At 46.2% G+C, this 19,051-nt stretch overlaps 2 protein-coding genes across 4 annotated transcripts; one reads left to right on the top strand and one right to left on the bottom strand.

Moving 5' to 3' along the window:
- Positions 1 to 1,388: 1,388 nt before the first annotated feature.
- On the bottom strand, positions 1,389 to 7,508 carry tacc3 (transforming, acidic coiled-coil containing protein 3). 3 transcript variants are annotated; one of them, XM_084680727.1, is made up of 16 exons: positions 7,368 to 7,454; positions 6,872 to 6,941; positions 6,207 to 6,384; positions 5,983 to 6,113; positions 5,832 to 5,872; positions 4,228 to 5,710; positions 3,725 to 4,083; positions 3,577 to 3,635; positions 3,361 to 3,491; positions 3,161 to 3,245; positions 2,786 to 2,979; positions 2,654 to 2,697; positions 2,381 to 2,541; positions 2,080 to 2,186; positions 1,852 to 1,972; positions 1,389 to 1,689 (listed from the first exon to the last, which is right to left on the bottom strand). In XM_084680727.1, exons 3-16 carry the CDS (start codon positions 6,381 to 6,383, stop codon positions 1,624 to 1,626), a joined length of 3,159 nt encoding a protein of 1,052 aa, XP_084536853.1. In that variant the 5' UTR covers position 6,384; positions 6,872 to 6,941; positions 7,368 to 7,454; the 3' UTR covers positions 1,389 to 1,623. The 3 variants fall into 3 exon arrangements, with proteins under 3 accessions (XP_084536853.1, XP_084536837.1, XP_084536846.1); XM_084680711.1 differs by having other exon boundaries at positions 4,228 to 5,720; positions 5,833 to 5,872; XM_084680720.1 differs by lacking the exon at positions 6,872 to 6,941 and having other exon boundaries at positions 4,228 to 5,720; positions 5,833 to 5,872; positions 7,368 to 7,508.
- A 150-nt stretch (positions 7,509 to 7,658) lies between these two features.
- kif15 (kinesin family member 15) lies at positions 7,659 to 18,997 on the top strand. Its single transcript, XM_084680653.1, has 35 exons — positions 7,659 to 7,854; positions 8,058 to 8,094; positions 8,299 to 8,485; positions 8,610 to 8,686; positions 8,790 to 8,827; positions 8,942 to 9,039; positions 9,139 to 9,318; positions 9,443 to 9,652; positions 9,765 to 9,890; positions 9,989 to 10,111; positions 10,350 to 10,503; positions 10,576 to 10,667; positions 10,773 to 10,982; positions 11,236 to 11,413; positions 11,518 to 11,647; positions 11,814 to 11,955; positions 12,084 to 12,257; positions 12,562 to 12,690; positions 12,783 to 12,888; positions 13,163 to 13,328; positions 13,599 to 13,749; positions 13,879 to 13,964; positions 14,088 to 14,166; positions 14,300 to 14,386; positions 14,479 to 14,583; positions 14,746 to 14,868; positions 15,084 to 15,230; positions 15,486 to 15,578; positions 15,759 to 15,947; positions 16,921 to 17,015; positions 17,512 to 17,578; positions 17,705 to 17,742; positions 17,829 to 17,961; positions 18,051 to 18,182; positions 18,310 to 18,997. The coding sequence occupies exons 1-35, from the start codon at positions 7,833 to 7,835 to the stop codon at positions 18,337 to 18,339; spliced, it is 4,134 nt and encodes a 1,377-aa protein (XP_084536779.1). The 5' UTR covers positions 7,659 to 7,832; the 3' UTR covers positions 18,340 to 18,997.
- Positions 18,998 to 19,051: the final 54 nt, after the last annotated feature.

Below are 19,051 nucleotides of genomic sequence, written 5' to 3'. Positions count from 1 at the left end.
GTCCCTTAGATGAGTGATGGGCCCTGCAAGACTACACCAAAAGACTAGCATCTTTCCCCTTTTAAGAAAGTGAATCAATCCCCTTCCACTGCCCCCCCCCCTCCCCCCCTTCTCTACCACCTCATTCAGCTCCAATCTAGGTGGGATAACCTTTCAGCGTTTTAGGAAGTGCATTGTCCTTCCATGGGATGGATGTGACAGGGGCCTGTGATTGCTCTGGAAAGAAGGGATGCATTGTATTGGAGCAGCAGGGCTGCAGCCTTCGCAAGACAGTGGAGCTTCCAGACTCCAGACGATAAGAGCTGTTGAAGAACTGAAATGTTTAAAATCAAACTTGACTAATGCAACTGCTTAGATGACGCATATAAACCTGCAAATTAATTTGTGCTATGACAATCAAATATAGAGGGTCATGCATGACCCTCTAAAGACATTCACAAAATACCTTACATGGATTGAGATTTGTGATTATGTTGTAGTAAACACTGCCACCTTGTGGATTGTGAAAGGACATCAACGTGACTAGAACCTAATACTAATAATACTCACAATTGCTGCATACATGCATTTTGTAAACTAATTGTTCATGTTTTGTAATATTACTACAAATCTAGGAAAGACTTATCAGGGTTCCTGCAGGTTTGAGTAAGTCAAATTTAAGACCATAAAGATTGAAATTGAAGACCTACACAACACATTACCCCAAAAATATTCAAATCAAAGAAATTCTGAAATGTTCTTTCAATGAATTAAATCATTAATTTAATTTACAGATTAAGCACATTAGTAACCTCATTTAATTTCATTAATCACTAAATACTAGGGGTGGGAGGGGCGGAAAACCCTGTGGTGTCATGGGTTGAGAACAAGGGCCTACACCACAACAACCTGGGTTCAAATCCAGCAGAGCGTAGTGCCAAACATCTGTGGGCCCAGATCCCTGTAATCACAGCACACTCCCTGACAGTCCAGATCCCCTCTCCCAACTGTCCTTTCAGGTACCCAACTGTCCCACCACAAAAGGCACAACCAAAAAAGGTGAAGAATCAGGTAAAGTCCAAGAGCAAAAATTGAGCTGTAAGATCCTTCAGCCAGATTTGACCCCCCCCCCCTCCAGTAATTCGAACCCTGGACTCTTGAGCTCCACTTTGTAGGCTACGACTCAATGCGGCCAGCGTTTCTGGAATTGAACGAGGGTAAAACCTTTTTTTTTTTACCTGACAAAATGAAATTTAAAGACCTCTGACAAATCTGTCTGTTTAAGATGTTTTAAGCCCTTAAATTTAAAGGGCAGAATGAAACAGTGAAACTTATTTTCTATATCCTTCTCACATGAGTGAAGGCAGGATCAATTATGAACTGGACAAAATACACTGCACATGACAATCTGACAGTGAAAGTTTTATTAATTACTATAAAACAGTATGGATCAGAAGATGAGGAAAACATTAGACAACAAACATGGATTTAGAGGCAAGAGCAAATCAAATACTGGCACCGCTTGATCTCCAAAAGCAGCTACTATTTATTTACAAAGCCCTATTCTGACAATGTTCTGGAGGAAAACAGCCTCTTAACTACAGTACACATATAAGGACAGGAACAAACACGTACAGAATAAAATCAACCTTTCTGGACTTTAGCGATCAACTCGTCACAAAGGTTGGTCAGTTCCTCGACCTCTTTCACCTTGAGGGGAGGAGAGACAACATTGGATTAGAAAACACCCTCAAAACAACTAGCCTAAACTTCAAGCCTCGGTTAAAATCACAACATACATCCTACAAGATTGGTTATTTTTGACGATTCCATACGGTACACGATGGACTGAACACTAAATCACCAACTTACTTTCTGGTCCAGGTTCTTGTCCAGCGACTGCACCTTCAGCTGCTCCCGCCGCAACTGTGCTTTCAGAGCAGAGGACTCTGACTTCAGCTTGGAGCGCACCTCAGCGATCTCTCCATTGGCCCTGCAGACAGAGCCTCCGAGTGAGTCACAAGGGACGTCATGACAACACAACACAGGGATGACACGGATACGGGGTGTGTGCGTGGACGCTGGGCTCGCTCCACTCACAGGCTGATCTTCTCCTCTGCGTGGGCCTTGAGCGCCTGGTAGCGCTGCTCCCCCTTCTTGATCTCAGCCAGGTAATCCTGAGCACACTTCTTTAGGACCTCCTCGTTCTAGGCAGGAGGGGGAGATCAAATGAACGTTTAGTGGGTTCATGAGACTCGAATTTGGGTCTCACAATGTCAGCAAGTGTAACATAAATTGGTATAAAAAAATATATAATAATAACCTATACCAGCCAAGCTGATCCTGCCAAACAACCCTCAACATAATATACCAACAAGTCCATCCTCCGTTCGAAACAGACCTTTTTATAACCCCCAATAGCATCCTTGTGTTTGTCCAGTCTCTTGCAGAGGTCGGAGAGGGACCTCTCCATGGCGTTCAGATCCGCTGCGATCTGCTCCTTCTCCTGCAGAACCTTGCAAAGGGCAGACTGGGCCAGGTCCTTCTCCTTCTGATGCTCCGCTGCAGCGGGAGGAACAAACCGTGCCTCGCATTCAAAACCTACCCAAACCTTAACACAAAACACCTCCTCCTTTCACTTAATGTGGAAAAAGTTTTTTTTAAAGACACATACCCATCATCTGAACGATTGTGCTTTCATACCCGGAGAGAATGTTCCTGAGGGAGTAAAAGAAAGACGGTTAATAAACACCTCGAACGAAAAGCAAGGCGACTGAAGCGACGGTGTGCTGGCTCGACGGTCTACCTCAGCTCTTGGTTATCCAGAGACAGCTCGTCATACTTGGCCGCCCACTGCTTCTCCTTCTCCTGTTCCCGTGCCTCGACCCTGGCGATGGCATCGTCCATGTCCTTCTGACTGTACTTCAGCACCTCAATGATGGCAGCCTCGCTGCTGGGCTGGGAGAAGGCCGGGGCCAGACCCTCCAGCAGAGGAGCGGTCTGCACCACAACACCATTCAAGGACAATAAGAATGTGTGTGTGTGTGCGTGTGGGGGGGGGGGTGGCAGACCCTGACATTGATGTACATACATTACTTTGACCAACCCCCCCCTCCCACACTTACAAAAGGTCATACTGAGTGAGTGAAAACTGAAATCATTGACAACAGGATTTACGTACTTGTGCTGGAATGCCTAAAAACCTGAAGTCATCCATTTTCTGTCCGCTCATGCTTTCCTTGGCTCCGGAACGGTTTGCTTCCATACTGAAACAACCACAGAACTTCTCAATCAATTTGTACCAAAGCTGGACAAATAAGTCACGTAGTTTCAGTCAGTCCTGTACAGAAACAGTCAACAGAAGGTGGTTGTGAAACCCACCGGGAGGCGAAGGCAGCAGGGCGCGGGAGGTTGTCCAACCCTGGAGCGCCGCCAGCCTTCTTAGGGCTCTCTCTCAGCAGGGGGTCAAACTTCAGGTACAACGACTGTTTCCTCAGTGCAGACTCCTTGAACTGGACAAATCAAGAAGAGAGTTGGTGGATATAGACTTATGATACATAACATTCACAGCTCATAGAAAAATGAATATACACTCACAGTGGTGGACCCAAACTGCTCCAGGTAATCCATTTGACCGTCAAAGTCATTCGACATAACTAGGGAGAAGGGAGGCCCAAGTTAAAGTCAACTGAAAATACTAACGTGAGAACATGTTGGTTTTGTTCTCTTCACACATTTGACTTACACATTGCACCGGGAACAAAGTCCTCCATGGGTTCCATGCCATTTTGTGGAGGCTGTTCAAAATGGGAAAATTCTGGAGTGCTGAGCACAGGCTGGGCTGGTTCCCTGGTGGATTCCTGATTGTTCAGAGGGCCAGCCAGTGGCTGCTGAGACTGTGCAATGTCATTCGCTCCCAGGAAGCCAGTAGCATCATCCGATCGCTCATGTGTCTGGGTGATGTGATCAAGGTCCTGGTGGATGTGTCCAATGGCAAGAGTAGACACATCTGTTACAGGGATTTCAAACTCTCTTTCCTTCTTTGGGTTAGTGTCCAAGTGAATGACAGTCACTGGGCTGTCATCTCCCCCACAAGAAACACCACTGGAAATGGAAAGACAGGTTCACTTTCAAAGCATATCCAATAGTTATTCACAGATTATTTCATGTTCCTACCAAAAAACAAGACTCAACATAAAAAGTCCATAACATTTTAGTTTGTTAAATATTGAAAATATGAAAACGTACATTGGGAGTGATGAAGTATTTTGCTTGACAGACTCATCCATCTGTTCAGCAGCAACCTCCTCAACTGAAGAGGGTGTCTTGCCCTTTGGACTGGACATCACTCCACACTTAGGAGAATCAGTCATTTTAGCATTCGAACCAAAGGGATTATAGTTGGGGTCATCCAACTTGTCAAAGTCAAAGGCGTAAGAGCCCTTAGGAACTGCAACAGCATCATCATCCGCTTGCTTTACTGGAGGGCTCTGAGATGGGACTGAATCTTTCTTTTCAGATACTGGCTTCTTTGCTGTTGCCTTCATGCCTGCTGGTCTTTTGCCAAACTTTTTAGGAGGAGGCTTGTGTTTAACTGCTCCATCATCAAAATTGAACTCTAGTTTGACTGCACCTTCTTTGGGAGGAAGCATGGATTCAGCAGGTGTCTCACTGGAAGTCAGGCACATGGCAGCAATGGGCTTCATCTCTGGAAGGACAGGGGTCTCTAGGATTGGCTGAGACACTGTCAAGACCTCAGCTTCCATTTCCTTCTCCTCCAGAAGGACAGGGGTCTCTACGATTGGCTGAGAAACCGTCAAGACCTCAGCTTCCATTTGTTGCTTCTCTGGAAGGACAGGGGTCTCTAGGATTGGCTGAGACACTGTCAAGACCTCAGCTTCCATTTGTTGCTTCTCTGGAAGGACAGGGGTCTCTAGGATTGGCTGAGACACTGTCAAGACCTCAGCTTCCATTTCCTGCTCCTCCAGAAGGACAGGGGTTTCTACGATTTGCTGCGAAACCATCAAGACCTCAGCTTTCATTTCCTGCTTCTCTGGAAGGACAGGGGCCTCTGTGATTGGTTGAGACACCGTCAAGACCTCAGCTTCCATTCCACCACCCACCTCCAATTCCTGGCATTCCACTGCAGCAGGTGGATCTTCGCACGTCAGCTTCCTGGCAAGCTCCGGAGAATTTTGAATTTTGGAGCCTCCCATTTGGAAAGGGTTGACTGAATCGAGGTCATCAAAATTGAAATTGTAAGAACCCTTGGTGGGCAGGGGAGCATCTTCGAAGGCAGAGGAGCGGGATAACGCCTCGTCTTGATCGAGGCAGTCCAACGACACGGCCGCTGGCTCCTCCTCGCCGTTTGATACGTCTTGAAACTCGAATGCACAACTCTTAGCCATCACGATCACGCTGCTGTCTGTGGAGTTGACGTCGCCGGACATGTCAGCGATGGAGTTCTCCACTGATGGGAGGAACGGGAGGGTCTCATCGAGTGCTGTGACAAACTCTTCTGATCTCTCCTCGGGTGTGAATGAATCACCCGAGGCCAGTTCATTCTGTACTGCAGGCATGGGTTGCTCGACTGATTCGCAAGGCCTTGGAGGAGAGGGGATCATTTGAGCAGCTCCTTGGAAGGGGTTCATGGCGTCGAGGTTGTCAAAATCCAGCTGATAACCTCCTTTGCTCTGGATGGGCATGTCCTCATTAGGAAAAGGCAACGAGTCTGTAAAATCAGGTGTGACAAAGTTACATGAATATTACTAATACTTAAATTGGATAAACGGCAAATATTAAAACGAGTACCATAAAATGTAAATGATTTCGGATAATGTAATATACTTCACCTGATTGTGGTCCATCCAATGTCCCAGTGCTTTCCTGAGTCCTGTACAAAATATATATACATATAATACAAGGACGGTTTAGTTGCAGAATGTCTATATTCTAATGATGGATTGCATGTTCTAGATCAAATGAAAAAGAAAGTGTACTAACTGTAAAGTGGTTGACAACTGCAACGCCTCAAGTGCTTTGGTACACTCATCCAGACTTGTCATTTTCAGGGATTTTGTGGGAGAAACTATTCTTTTTGTGACAGGATCTCTTCTCGGGGTCTGAAAACAAACCTAAAAAGCCACAACACCGATGGGTCAGTATTAGACTAACGAATCAAGTACTTGTTGCACTGCCAATATGCTCAAAGTGAACTTGAAATGTACCTTTATTCCCTTGGCCACTGATTTGTTGGGGAGATTCTCTGCCTGAGACTGACGCAGAATGGAGGGTCTCCCTGTCGGTTGATCCAGTGAAAAGATATCGAAACTTGAATCGCTTTCGCTGTGCTTTCTTTCTGGGCAGACCCCACGATTCTCATCGTTCACAGGAACTGAACTCATTCTGTATTGAGAGACAAACAAGTTACTGGGCAATATCTAACCACAACCAGAATACCGTCTAAACAGCTGGCCCGTCTGATAGGGGTTTGCATGTGAAACGTCAGGAATGGAATACGCCCCATGGCATTCACATCACATGACACATGACAAACTGCGCAGTGAATGAATCGCTGTATTGAAACTCTTTTCATAAGCTCTCTTCATAAGCTACTTGTGCACTTTAGAACCTAGCCAATATCTGTCAACAGCACCAACCAGCCTGGGTGTAATACTTAAAGAGAAAGGAGTGCGATAGTGGTAAAAACTATCATTCTCATGCCAACAAAGAAAGCTACTCAACTTGTCACGCACGAAATCAATATCGAATTGGTTGATACCTAGCCAGTGTAAGGCAAGTTATCGTTGTAATATTGAATGCTTAACTCTTTCTTGATGGCATGACCAGGATAGAGGTGTCCAACTGAAAAGCTAATGTAGCTGTTATTTACCCACTGTCCTCACTCCTCACACCAATAGTCGTTCCATTTCCCTACACACACTCTCGGATCGATCCGTGTCCTGCCAATGTGAACACACCCAATGTGCAACGCTCCGTAATCCTTTACACTTTGATATCAATGACATATGACTTTAACCGATGTTTATATATTAGTTAAGAGCTCGTTTGCAAATAAGACAGCACAAAGCGTCTGCTAATACCATAGCAATACGTTGGTTTGTAACGTGTTAGCCAAGCTGCTATTGTAGTTTTAATTAGTTAGCTACAGTATTGGAGATAGCCAGCCTAGCTAGCTTAACCAGCTAGCTCTTGTCAGTTCGCTCGTCTGTCAACTTCTACATTATTAGCTAGCTAAACCAGCTGTCTTGCAGGCAAGCAATGAAAATCATAAAACATAAGCAAACGCATAACATAACTGCATAAGCAACGTTGTAAAGCAAGTTTCGTGGCCTTAAAAGACCTCCCTCAAATAAACAGTCACTTACGTGTTAGCTCTCGCAAGTAACGGACTCCACACGAAAAATACTTTTTCGAACACTGCTCGACCTTTTGGTGATTTGTCGCAATTTCGAATTTAAACTCCTCACTTTGGACCAATGATATGACAGCACTTTCGAACACCTCCGGATCCAACAACCAATAGCGTTGCATAGCGAATAGAAAAAAACGGATGTTGTTCTTGAAGTTTGTCAAGAGAGGGCGCGCTAGAACCATTTGCCGCTCGGTGGTCAAACTCCAAGACACTGGGGGCGCTAAATTTTTCAAACCCTGGCGTAAACTACGAGCGAGCCTCCGACAGTAGCACCAGAGAAAGACGGGCTCTGGTAGCACAGAACGTACCCGCCAATTTCGAAGATGTAAACAGGACTTCTGTTGATTTGTAAACTGGATAACTACCTTGCCATAAGAAGCCGTTAATTACCACCTTCGCCTTACCATAAAGAGCCAATATGAATACAACGAAGAGTAAAGGTAGTGAAGTTTCATCTTGATGGCTAATATAACATGCTCTGATCCTGTTACTTGCTAATGCGCTAGTGGTGATAGGCTAGCCATAACTTGCTAACCATGGCAGCAGGATAAATTAGCCCTTGACACCGGTTTAACATAGTTGGCCTGCTATAACTGGGAATTATCTACAGTAATCAACTGTAACAATATATTTTCTTTAACAGAGGCTGGGGATTCATCGCAGCTTGCTGCCACTGCCAGGTAAAAGTGGTTCCGCTATATTGTAGCTCTAACACATTACTAGCTCTAGTTTTAACTCGATCGGGATGTCTAAATATCTAAAAGTTCAAATACCATTAATTACAGAGAAAGGTTCTTACGTTAGATACTTCCTGGTTTGCTACATTCCACGTTCAATTGATTTGACAGTTTTCGTTACTGACTGATGATAATACTTTCCTGCAGTGGCGACTGTGATTCCATCAAAGTGTTTGTACGGGTGCGACCTATGACACAGGGCAGTGGCCTAACAACAGATGGAGATCACGGTCTCTGTCTCACGGTCACCTCACACAACACAATCCGATTGCATTCCAAGCCAGAACCACGCAACTTCACCTATGATCATGTTGCAGACATGGACACGAGCCAAGTGGGTGATGGAACTGACTTGATACCATGTACTGTAAAGGATCCTAACTAACCATGACTATAGTCATGGTTAGTGAGCGATAGTCAAACAGTATTTCTAATGTTGTGCTTTCCCCATACAATAGGAGGCTGTATTCTCAAGTGTAGCGAAAAACATAGTTGAGTCTTGTATAAATGGATACAATGGGACCATATTTGCCTAGTGAGTATATATTTTTTTCTATGGCTTTACAATTTATGAATGGAATACTGTGGCTAGACAAAGCATTGTGCAAGCTATTTAAACTTTTGTTTGTCTGTAACAGTGGACAAACGGGTTCTGGGAAAACCTTTACCATGCTTGGTAAGAAGACAAATCTACTTCCCTATTTTAACTACTTCCCTATTTTAGATAATTAAAGTACTTAATTATTTACATCAATTCCACTGAGAACTTGACCTGAGAACTTCTTCCCAGGGCCATCTGATTCTGACAACTTCACTGACAACCTGCGAGGGGTTATACCCCGGAGTTTTGAGTACCTGTTTTTTCTCATCAACAGAGAAGTGGAAAAGGTGAGTTAATACTGACACCAAAAAAACATAAGATTGTAATCATTTTTTCAGTTTGATCGATGCCTGGATTTAAACTACACGTTATTTTATGTTTATTAGTCTGGGAATTCCAAGAGCTTCCTGTGCAAGTGCTCCTTCATTGAGATCTACAACGAACAGATCTATGACCTCCTGGATAGCGCCTCAGCTAGCCTTTTCCTGAGGGAGAACATAAAGAAGGGGGTATTTGTTGAGGGATCTGTTGAAAAGTTTGTCACATCTGCAGCAGAGGCATACCAGGTAGATATGCATCAAAATTGTCTACTTGCTTTCCAACTGGGTTACATCAACGCAAATCCGCACCCGTCATGCAAAAACAGGTGGATATCGAAACATCAGCATTCCATTGATGGCTCCCTTACAGGTGCTGTCCACGGGCTGGAGGAATCGCAGGGTGGCCTCCACCTCCATGAACCGAGAGTCTTCGCGGTCGCACGCCGTGTTCACCATGACCTTAGAGTCCAAGGAGACCGCCAACGAGGTGTTCAACATCAGAACGTCCCAGCTGAACCTGGTGGACCTGGCAGGCTCTGAGAGGCAGAGAGACACCCACACGGAAGGTTCCAGACTCAAGGTAACGCGGAGCTTCCCACTGTTCCTTGTTGTAACATTGCTCTCCGAAGTTAATTGCGACTAATTAATTGTCATTGCTAATTGTGAGCAAACTTCCCCTTCTCCTTCTCCAGGAAGCCAGTAGCATCAACCGATCGCTCATGTGTCTGGGTCAGGTGATCATGGCACTGGTGGATGTGTCCAATGGCAAGAGTAGACACATCTGTTACAGGGATTCCAAACTCACGTTCCTTCTTCGGGTTAGTGTCCCATCAGAAAATAGATTTTGCAGACTCTACTGGAGCACGTTTGTTTTCTGTATTCCATACGTGCATTTATAATGTGTTTTCTTATCTAGGACTCACTCGGAGGGAATGCTAAGACTTACATTATAGCCAATGTGCACCCTGGCTCCAAGTGTTTTGGAGAGACACTGTCCACCTTACACTTTGCCCAGAGGGCCAAACTGATCAAGAACAAGGTATGTTCTAAAAAAACAGATTCTGTCTGAATGTTTGTCATCGCCCAGTGTACATACGACATGGATATACAACATGACTGATCCTTTATCTTCTGCTGAACTTTCCTCATGTGGTATTTCTACATTGCTTTAGATAGAACCATCTGATAAGCGACTAAAACATCAGTATTGCCACTGCACACAGCGGTGTCCTCTCGAACGTTTTTGAACCGAGTTGTGTGATTTGCGATTGTTCCAGGCCATGATTAACGAGGACACGCAGGGGAACGTGAGGCAGCTCCAGGCTGAGGTGAAGAAGCTGAAGGAGCTGCTGGCCCTGGCTGGGTCTGGGCTCCCACACACGGGGGAGGATGGGAGAGATGGGGCCCCCGGAGGACCCCAGCCATCCGCAGGTAGGAGGACCATGACGTCTGGCTGAAGACGTCTGGTGATCATGGGCTAAATGCTTCATATGTTGTCTCTAGATCCCTCCATAGACGGCCCACCTGAGGTCTCCTACAAAACGCAGTTTTTAGACGCTGTGCGTTTGTGGAAGAGGCGTGAAGATGATAAAAGGGTAGGACTTTGTATTTTGCAATGCGACAAAAAACAGCTAGGAAAGAGTCATTTCATAAGACTGTGTAAATTGATGAGAGTTGTGGTGATTTTTCCCTGCATGCAGATGCTGCTCCAGAAAGTAGCTCAGTTGGAAGAGGCCTGGACCCACAAGGAGAAGTTCATCCACTCCAACCGTATGATCCTCAAGTTCAGGGAGGACCACATCTCCAGACTGGAAAAGAACTTCAAGGGGGGCCTGGGTCTCCTGTCTGACCAGCAGAGTCAAGCTCTTGTCAACCAGCTCAAGGAGGAGATCAAGATCCTTAAGCAACAGGTACAGTTGAATATGTTATGATGGGGGAGGCCCGGTAGCTCACTGGATAAGCACACCTAACATGTAGGCCGAGGCCTGGGTTTGAATCGGGCCTGATCCTTTGCTGCATGTCTCTCTCTCTCGCTCTCTCTCCCTGCCTTTCCTGTCACACTTCACTTAAAAATATTGATATATACAAAAAATAAATATATGTTTAATGACAATACTTTGATGATTTAGGTAGATTTTTTCTAATCCCTCTTTCCTCTTTCAGATTGAGCATCACCCACGCATGACCAAATACATGGCAGAGAACTACAGCCTTCGTGAGGAAAACTGCCAGCTCCGCTCCTCAGAGTCAGTTAGGAGGGCCGAGGAGGTGGACAGCCAAGCTGCCGACGAGCTGGAGAAGGCCTTCCAGAAAGTTCTGGAGGCGGAAGGGTCTGCTGGGGGTAAGCATGGGAAGGTGGCACCACTTCTGAAATAGTCTAAGCTTGTTATTGACCACAACCTGGATTGCCAGCAATACAATAAAGAGGAATGCATTCGTCCACAGCACACCCAGCCGGCTGTACTGAAAACCTTTCTGCCATCTCCGTGGAGAGGCTGAAGGCCCAGCTGCTGCAGAAGCAGACAGAGCTCACTGCTACTGTTCAGGCCTTTGAGGAGCACAAGGAGGTCACCAAGTAAGTGGGATTGAGTGGCTGATGAGGCTAGTCTATGCTAGGCTAGTCTATGCTAAGCTAGTCTATGCTAGGGCTAGGGTATGCTAGGCTAGTCTATGCTAGGCTAGGCTGTAGATCTACATTGTTGTGGTCTCTGGAGTTATAATCATTGCATCTGGTGTTCTAGGAAGCAGATGTTGGAGTTGGAATCGGAAAAGAGGTACCTGGACAAGTCGAACAAGCATCTGGAGAACATTCTGGAGGCCACTAAAGCTCATAAGAAATTGGAGGTTTCTCAGCTGAACAAAATCCACGCGGAAACCATAAAGGTGATTTTAAAAAAACAAAACAAAAAAACAACTTTTTTTTTTTTCCAGTGATGTTACGCCATAACATTTCAAAGTTTCTGAACCCGCATACTATTCCAAGCTTACCTCACCACCGTTTGGTTCCACAGATCCTCACCACCCCTACAAAGTCGTACAACCTGCGGACCCGGCTGGTGCCGCTGTCCAGCCCTGACCACCTGACCGGGGGGGTGGAGGACCTGGACGGCATCCTCAGTGAGCAGCCTCCCCCCCAGATGGAGGACGTCTGCGAGGCTCTGACCGAGGAGCTGCAGCAGGTCCAGGTACGAGGCTGTGTTACCAGAGGAACTTCACCCTTCTACATTTAAATTGAGTCATTTAGCAGACGCTCTTATCCAGAGCGACTTACAGTAAGTACAGGGACATTCCCCCTCCCCTCAAGGCAAGTAGGGTGAAGTGCCCTTCCCATGGACACAAAGTCATTTTGCACGACTGGGAATCAAACCCCCAACCTTCTGATTACTAGCCTGATTACCTAACCGCTCAGCCACTTGACTCCCCTACCACACACCTGGATGAACATCTTGCGGTTCCGTTGGTGACTTCCCCCCTCCGTGTCTTCCCCAGGACCAAGCCAGTCGTGTTCAGTCCCAGCTGGACGAGGAAGAGCTGAAGAACCGGAAGCTTCTGCAGCAGATCACGAAGCTGCAGGAGCAGGTGGCTCTGATGTCGGAGGACTCCGCCCGCCAGCAGGAGGTGAAGCGTCCGCTCTGGTTTGGGATGAGCAGCGCGGGGGCGGGAGAGGCCGTTCTGACGCGAGGCGCTGTGGATGTGTTTGTGCTCTCCAGCTCCTGTCGTCTGACCGGGCCTCCTGGGGGAAGGAGAGAGGCAGCCTGCAGGAGAGTGTCAGTCGCCTGGAGAAGAGCCTGCAGGAGGAGAGACAGGCTGGGGAGGGTAAGTCAACCTGGGATGCTCTTCACATACTCTGGACAGTGCAGGAATGCATGTACTGTAAAACTGAATGTGGTAATGCAATTGACACACACAATTATGTGTACAAATAAAAAATGTGTTTAAAATCAAGCAAAAATACTTAAGCGAATAATAAAGACTGAACAATTTTTTTTTTCAACGTTGTACTTTTACACAGCCGCTCAAAAACAGAAGACCCCTAAAATATAGATTTTGTGTGTTGAATGAAGTATAAAGCGTTGACCTGTTTCCTCAGTGTTGAGCAGTGAGGTGCAGGACCTGCGCCTGGTGCTGCAGTCGTCTGACAGGGAGCTAGCAGCCGCCAAGAAGGAGCTGAAAGCCCGCCGCAGCGAGCAGGAGAGGGAGGCTGTTCAGCTGTCCAGCAGTCTGATCAGCACACAGCTACAGCTCGATAAATTCACGTATGTCTGCTCTGAAAATCCACTACTGCATGGAAGGAAGTGTGTGAGAGAGAGTGAGAGAGAGAGTGTGTGAAAAAGTGTGTGGGAGTGTGTGAGCGTGTGAGAGCATTTGTGTGTGTGTGAGAGTGTGTGCGTATGTGTATGTGCTTTTGTCTTTGAGCTACAGACAACATTGACAACCCGGGCTATGTCTGTCCCTCATCAGTATCTCCCCAGCTTTGTCCTCGTTGTCCTCGTGTGGCTCTGTCCTAACCCGTCCCTCCACCCCAGGCTGGAGAGAGAGCAGCTCCTGGAGCAGCAGAGGTCTCTGCAGGACGCCCTGGACCAGCTGCAGGCGGAGGCCAAGTTTGATGTCGACCAGCTCTGGCAGCATCTGGAGGAGAAGCAGCAGGAGATAGCCACGCAGCAGGCCCAGATTACAGTCAGTCGGCCCTCCTCCTTCACCCGACACCAGCCCCTGCCACCGGAGGGACGTGTGTGGGGTGTCTCTTGTGGTTTGGTTGTCGTGACGTCGGGCTTTTGCCGTGTTCTGATGTGCTGTGTGTCGTAGGGGCTGGTGGACGCCATGCAGGCTGAGAAGGAGCTCACCGGATCTCTGACATTCAAGTTGAAGGAGGACAAGGAATGCACTTCCAAGTCAGTTTTCAAAAGCAGTTTAGGAATTCTTCCATTACCATCTTAATGAATGACTTGAAAAAAAGAAAAGAAGAAAATCTTCTTAAATGTTAATGGATATATGGGTGATGTTTTCTTCCCCAGAGAGCTTGTGCTGGTATTGGAGCAGAATTCAGGCCTAAGGAAGCAAGTCTCTGAGCTGATGGCACAGAACCAGCAACAGGTATGATATGTGTGGAGTTGATGTAAATGTTCTGTCCTTTGTAGTTCTTTAACATAAATGCAGTAATCCATCCAGATGCTATTTCAGTAAGAATTTTTTTTTACCTGTTCAAACCTTTCTCCATGTTTTAAAGACTGTAAACATTGCAAGTCTTGAGCAAAATCTCACCACAGCCAACGAAACAATCACAAGCTTGGAGCAAAAAGTCGAACAGGACAAAGTAAGTCTCCTCACGACACTTTCTGCCTGCACAGTCATTTCTGTCTGGATTCACTGGACATAATCTCATCTCCTCTCCTCTCTGTTTGACAGGGCTTTGTCCTGGACCTGATCAACCAGACCAGAGACCTCCGCAGCGAGTTGGGCCAGAAGGAGGAGAACTTGGCCCTCCTCTCTGGGGACATCAAGGACATCACGGTGCTGACTCATCTGAATTATCACCATCACTAACCTTGCTGGTTCTCTGATTGGTTGACTAGGCTTGTTACTTCTAATTTGGGCTGTGCTAAGTGGTTGCGTAACATGGTCCTGTCGCAGGACGTTTCCTAACGTGATTTCATTGTCACGCCGTGTGTTCAGCTCAAGTATAGTGCGGCCTGCTGTGAGAGGGAGGAGATCAGAGAGCACAGCTCCAGAATGCAGGCGGAGCTCCTGGACGTCAGGGAGGCTGCGGAGAGGAGGGTGGCGTCCAATCAGATCGAGGTAAGGGTCATCCTAAACACACCCTTTCCGGGGGTAAACGACGGAGCCGGGCCAACTCCACATTCAAGCGTTTGAAGCTTTTTGATGCGTTCAACCTACACTCCCACACATTTAACCCCTGCTCCCACATCCGTGTTTAACACACCAAGAGACAAATGTTTCTTGTGCTCCGTTGTGGATATGGACCCTGATGATGGTGTTTTTGTGGAGCCCAGCTGGAGGTGCTGCAGGAGGAGGTGGCCTACGCCACGGAGGAGGTGGAGAGACTCACTAAAGTTTTGGACGAGCAGACGGGTCTCCTCCAGGCCTCTCAGGACCAGGCAGCCCAGAATGAGACCACCATCCACACCCTGCAGGACAAGGTGCCATGCAAAGAAAGAAACTATTCATTACATTTAATCATTTACATTTAGTCATTTAGCAGACGCTCTTATCCAGAGCAACTTACAGCAAGTACAGGGACATTCTCCCCCAAAAAACCCAAATCTCCAGTAGGGGCTCTCAACGCCTGCAACAGCCTTGCTTAGCTGCCGTCGCACCGTTTAAAACCCCTGAGCCAGAACCTTCTCAGTAATCAATTCTCACTGATGAGTTTTCCTCCTCTGCTTTGTCACCAGTTGAAACAGCAGGCAGACTTGGTCGAACGAACCATCAGAAGTGACTGCAACGACAACCCTCTGTCCTCAGTCACTCCTAAACAACTACCACAGGTGACTGGAGACCTGCATGGCTTCTTCACACCTGAGTGTGTTCATTCAGCAGACGCCTTTCACAAAGCTACATCCAGGAAGGGGCTGGGTGGGGGGAAAATTGAACCTTTGACCTCTTGATCTGAAGAAGCTCCAGGGAGACGTTTTTCAGAAGAGTGATGCTGTCTGCTTGTCTCCCAGATGCCGGCTACGCCCCACAGCTTCAGGCCAGCTACGCCCCACAGCTTCAGCACAGACCTGTCACAGCTGCTGGAGAGCCAGGAGAGGGAGCTGGAGAGCCGACGCTCCTCCATGATGACAATGGAGGTGTTGCTGTCCGAACTCAACGCTGAGAGGACCGCCAAGAACGAGGAGATTCTGAGGCTCAAGGTGTGTGTGTGTTTTTTTTCTTCTTTCCAACCTGAGATAGTATGGAGATGTCTGCTCTTTTCTAGCAAGTTACAGAGGGGATACACATTATATCAGGTGAAAAAACGGCCTGATATAATGTATCTCCTTTGTAACGTTTGCTAGAAAAGAGCAGACATCTCCATATTATCTCAGGTTGTTCATTGTGACCAAAAGAACACAGAAAATAACACACATGATGGCAGGACAGACCCGTTGCATGTTCGAGGAGGGGGTACACATTATATCAGGTCTGCTATAAAGTGTATCCCCCACTGTAATTCATATGGTAGACAGGTGAACAAAGCGGTTAAACTATATACATTTACATTACATGTAGTCATTTAGTAGACGCTCTTATCCAGAGCGACCTACAGTAAGTACAGGGACATTCCCCCCAGAGCAAGTAGGGTGAAGTACCTCGCCCAAGGACACAACATAATTTGTTACTATGGAAAACCCTGTCGAGTCTTCCACGTCGCTTTTTGTTCCTTTTTAAGAGGTGAATTCGAAGTGCAGCAGTTTGAGCAGGAGTGCAACTCCGCTTCTCTCAGTGCACACGCGTTCCCGCGGCCAGGGGACACATCTCCTGGCGGGGTTGAGTGCCTTGGCACGACACCGGCACGATGCCACCCAGTATGTGACTTTAGATAGCGTGCCGGCGTTCTGGAAACAGGCGCAACATTGTCAGTGTCTCGTGTGGGCAGTCCCGCCTTAACACCTCCCCCTTTTACACAGACGTCCATTCTACTCTGATTACCTCCACTGCCGTCTTATTTCCGGTATAACAGTGAACCCCCATTTCATGTTAGTCCCTTTTATAAAGACCTGCGAAGCGCAATAAGCCACAACATTCCTGCCTCAAACGGGCTGTGGAAGAAGGGCTTAAGTCTGCAGGATACAGTTTGATGTAAAACTTTATGACATCTCAGCTGTGTGTTTTAATCCCCCCCAGGCCCAGCTGAACAAAGACATGGAGAGAAACAAGACACATGGTCTTTTAGACCAGTTGTGCACCAAACAGAACCAGACGAACGGAAACACAAATGGGTAAAAGTTCATTTATTATCACATGAATTGATGCAAACCAGGGGCCTATACTGAGAAACAGGATTTGGGGTTAGCGAGGTAACTTCAGGGGTTTCCCCTGGGTTTTCAGTTTCACAGCGGTGGCTCACTTCTTAGATTTCCCTGGAACGTTTTTTGGCTTGTAAATTACGGTCACTTATATTTTATTTATATTCTATTCCACTTAGTATTGCTAGTTTATGTACCCTTAGTGTAGTTAGACCACATATTTAAATTTAAGATTTCTATATGGTTATTGTATGCACCTTCCTGCCAAAGCAAATTCCTTGTCTTGCCTTGCATGGCAAATAAATCCCTTTCTGATTCTGATGACAAGTGCTCTGTCTTGCACCTGAAGTTCCGTCATTTTAATCGAGAGAAAGAATTTTGCTCATCCAGTACATTAGGATTGAATGAAATTGTTTAATCAAGGGGAAAGTTGTGAATGAATCTTAACCAGGTATCCGTTGATCCCTAGTGCGGTTTTGAACGAAGCCATTCAGCAGTCCATGCTTAAAGAACTGCAGGAGGAGCGGGTAGAAAAGGTTGGTTTGTCTACTAACAAAAATACTAATGTCTCAGAGAATATCCCCATCTATTATTAAAATAAGTTGAAAACAAAAACGTACTTGCATCTTTACGGAGAAAGGTCTGCTTTCGTTTCCGTGCAGAGTACAATTCTTCAGCGGTTCAACGAGACACAGGAGAGGTAAGACTGAGCCCAGTTCCACACTTTCACCTTTCCTGTCATGCTACTTATGTCAAGAATAAACTAACTGCGGGTGATGCCTTTAGACTACAACTCCAGGAGTCCATGCTGGCCCAGTCCCAGACCTGCGTCCAGGAACTGACCAATGAACTGAGGAACCGCTGCCTCGAGGTCAGGGAGCTATCCCTGAGGAACCAGGACCAGGAGAGACTGCTCCAGGTGAGGACGGGGTCAGGCTCGGGGTTTGATTACGAAGCGAGGCTCTGATGAATGCGGCTCACTGACACGTGGCATCGCTGACTCAACAGGAAGTGGAGGTTCTTCGGAAGCAGGTGGATCACCTGTCGGAGGAGAACGGCAAACTGGTGGGCCATAAGAACCACAAGCAGAGGATCGAATACTTGGTGAAGCTGAAAAAGGAGAACACCAAACTCCAGGAGGTAAAGAGTCTATTTGTCTCTGATCTATCCATCACTTTCGGAGACTTGTACCTCTTGGGAGGTAGACATTTTGAAACAATCAATAGACTCATAGTAACCCACTTTTTTCTTTTCTTTTCCTTTTAAGGAAAATGAAAAACTCAGGACAGAGAAATGAGCCTTATTCGGGACCGCGCTTGAAGTCCCATCCCCCACAAAGGATACTCATATACGAGGACTGCTTTGGTCAACACCTTTACATGGAGTCAAACCTGAAAATGTAACCATCTGCTTTCAAAAAGAAAAGTTATGATTTAGTTTTGTGCATGGTGTGTCTGAGGTAGGGCCACTCATTTGGAATTGCTTGACAGTCTACCTCAGCAGACTCCAGAATGCTGTGATAAGTGGTCATCCACTGTAGAAACTGTAATTAACTTGGGCATTTGTCATGTGTTTTCATCATACACCTTTGGTACACATACTGTGTTCTTTTTAAATGTTTCAACTGTCTTTATTGAGAAATTATCATCCAAATGATCTTGATATTAATTTCGGTCAAATGACACCACAAATGTAACTTTTTATGATGGATGATATGCAAAAAGGGTTATACTCTTTCTTGTTGACTTTTTTTTGTTATTTCATGTCTGATTCTCTTATGTCTGTGTGATGATCTAATATCCTTTTTGTGTTTAGCAGAAATCTTTCAAGTCTATAACTGTTCTCATTTCCTATACATTGCTCATGTACATAAAACATACTTTATTGAACTGTTCTAGCCTATGCTGTCTGTCTATGTTTAACAATTTTATTACAAATAAAAACGTAATATTTTAGTTGCTTATGTATTTTATCAGAGCACAAGATAGTTTGGCCATGCCCACATTGGA

Source organism: Hypomesus nipponensis, chromosome 3 (genome assembly GCF_054491055.1).
Source record: "Hypomesus nipponensis isolate SF chromosome 3, ASM5449105v1, whole genome shotgun sequence".
Taxonomy (NCBI): Eukaryota; Metazoa; Chordata; class Actinopteri; order Osmeriformes; family Osmeridae; genus Hypomesus; species Hypomesus nipponensis.
This window is presented reverse-complemented; position numbering and strand designations above follow the sequence as displayed.

Bases quoted from the DNA above. Each gene is read 5' to 3' on its own strand.
- tacc3 (XM_084680720.1), bottom strand. From the start codon at position 6,383: ATGAGTTCAGTTCCTGTGAACGATGAGAATCGTGGGGTCTGCCCAGAA. The intron at 5,873-5,982 runs GTTAGTACACTT...TATTTTGTACAG, and splicing joins CAGTTGTCAACCACTTTACA to GACTCAGGAAAGCACTGGGA. The intron at 4,084-4,227 runs GTACGTTTTCAT...TTCCATTTCCAG, and splicing joins AATACTTCATCACTCCCAAT to TGGTGTTTCTTGTGGGGGAG.
- kif15 (XM_084680653.1), top strand. From the start codon at position 7,833: ATGAATACAACGAAGAGTAAAG. The intron at 11,956-12,083 runs GTGATTTTAAAA...TTGGTTCCACAG, and splicing joins TCCACGCGGAAACCATAAAG to ATCCTCACCACCCCTACAAA. The intron at 17,962-18,050 runs GTGAGGACGGGG...CTGACTCAACAG, and splicing joins ACCAGGAGAGACTGCTCCAG to GAAGTGGAGGTTCTTCGGAA.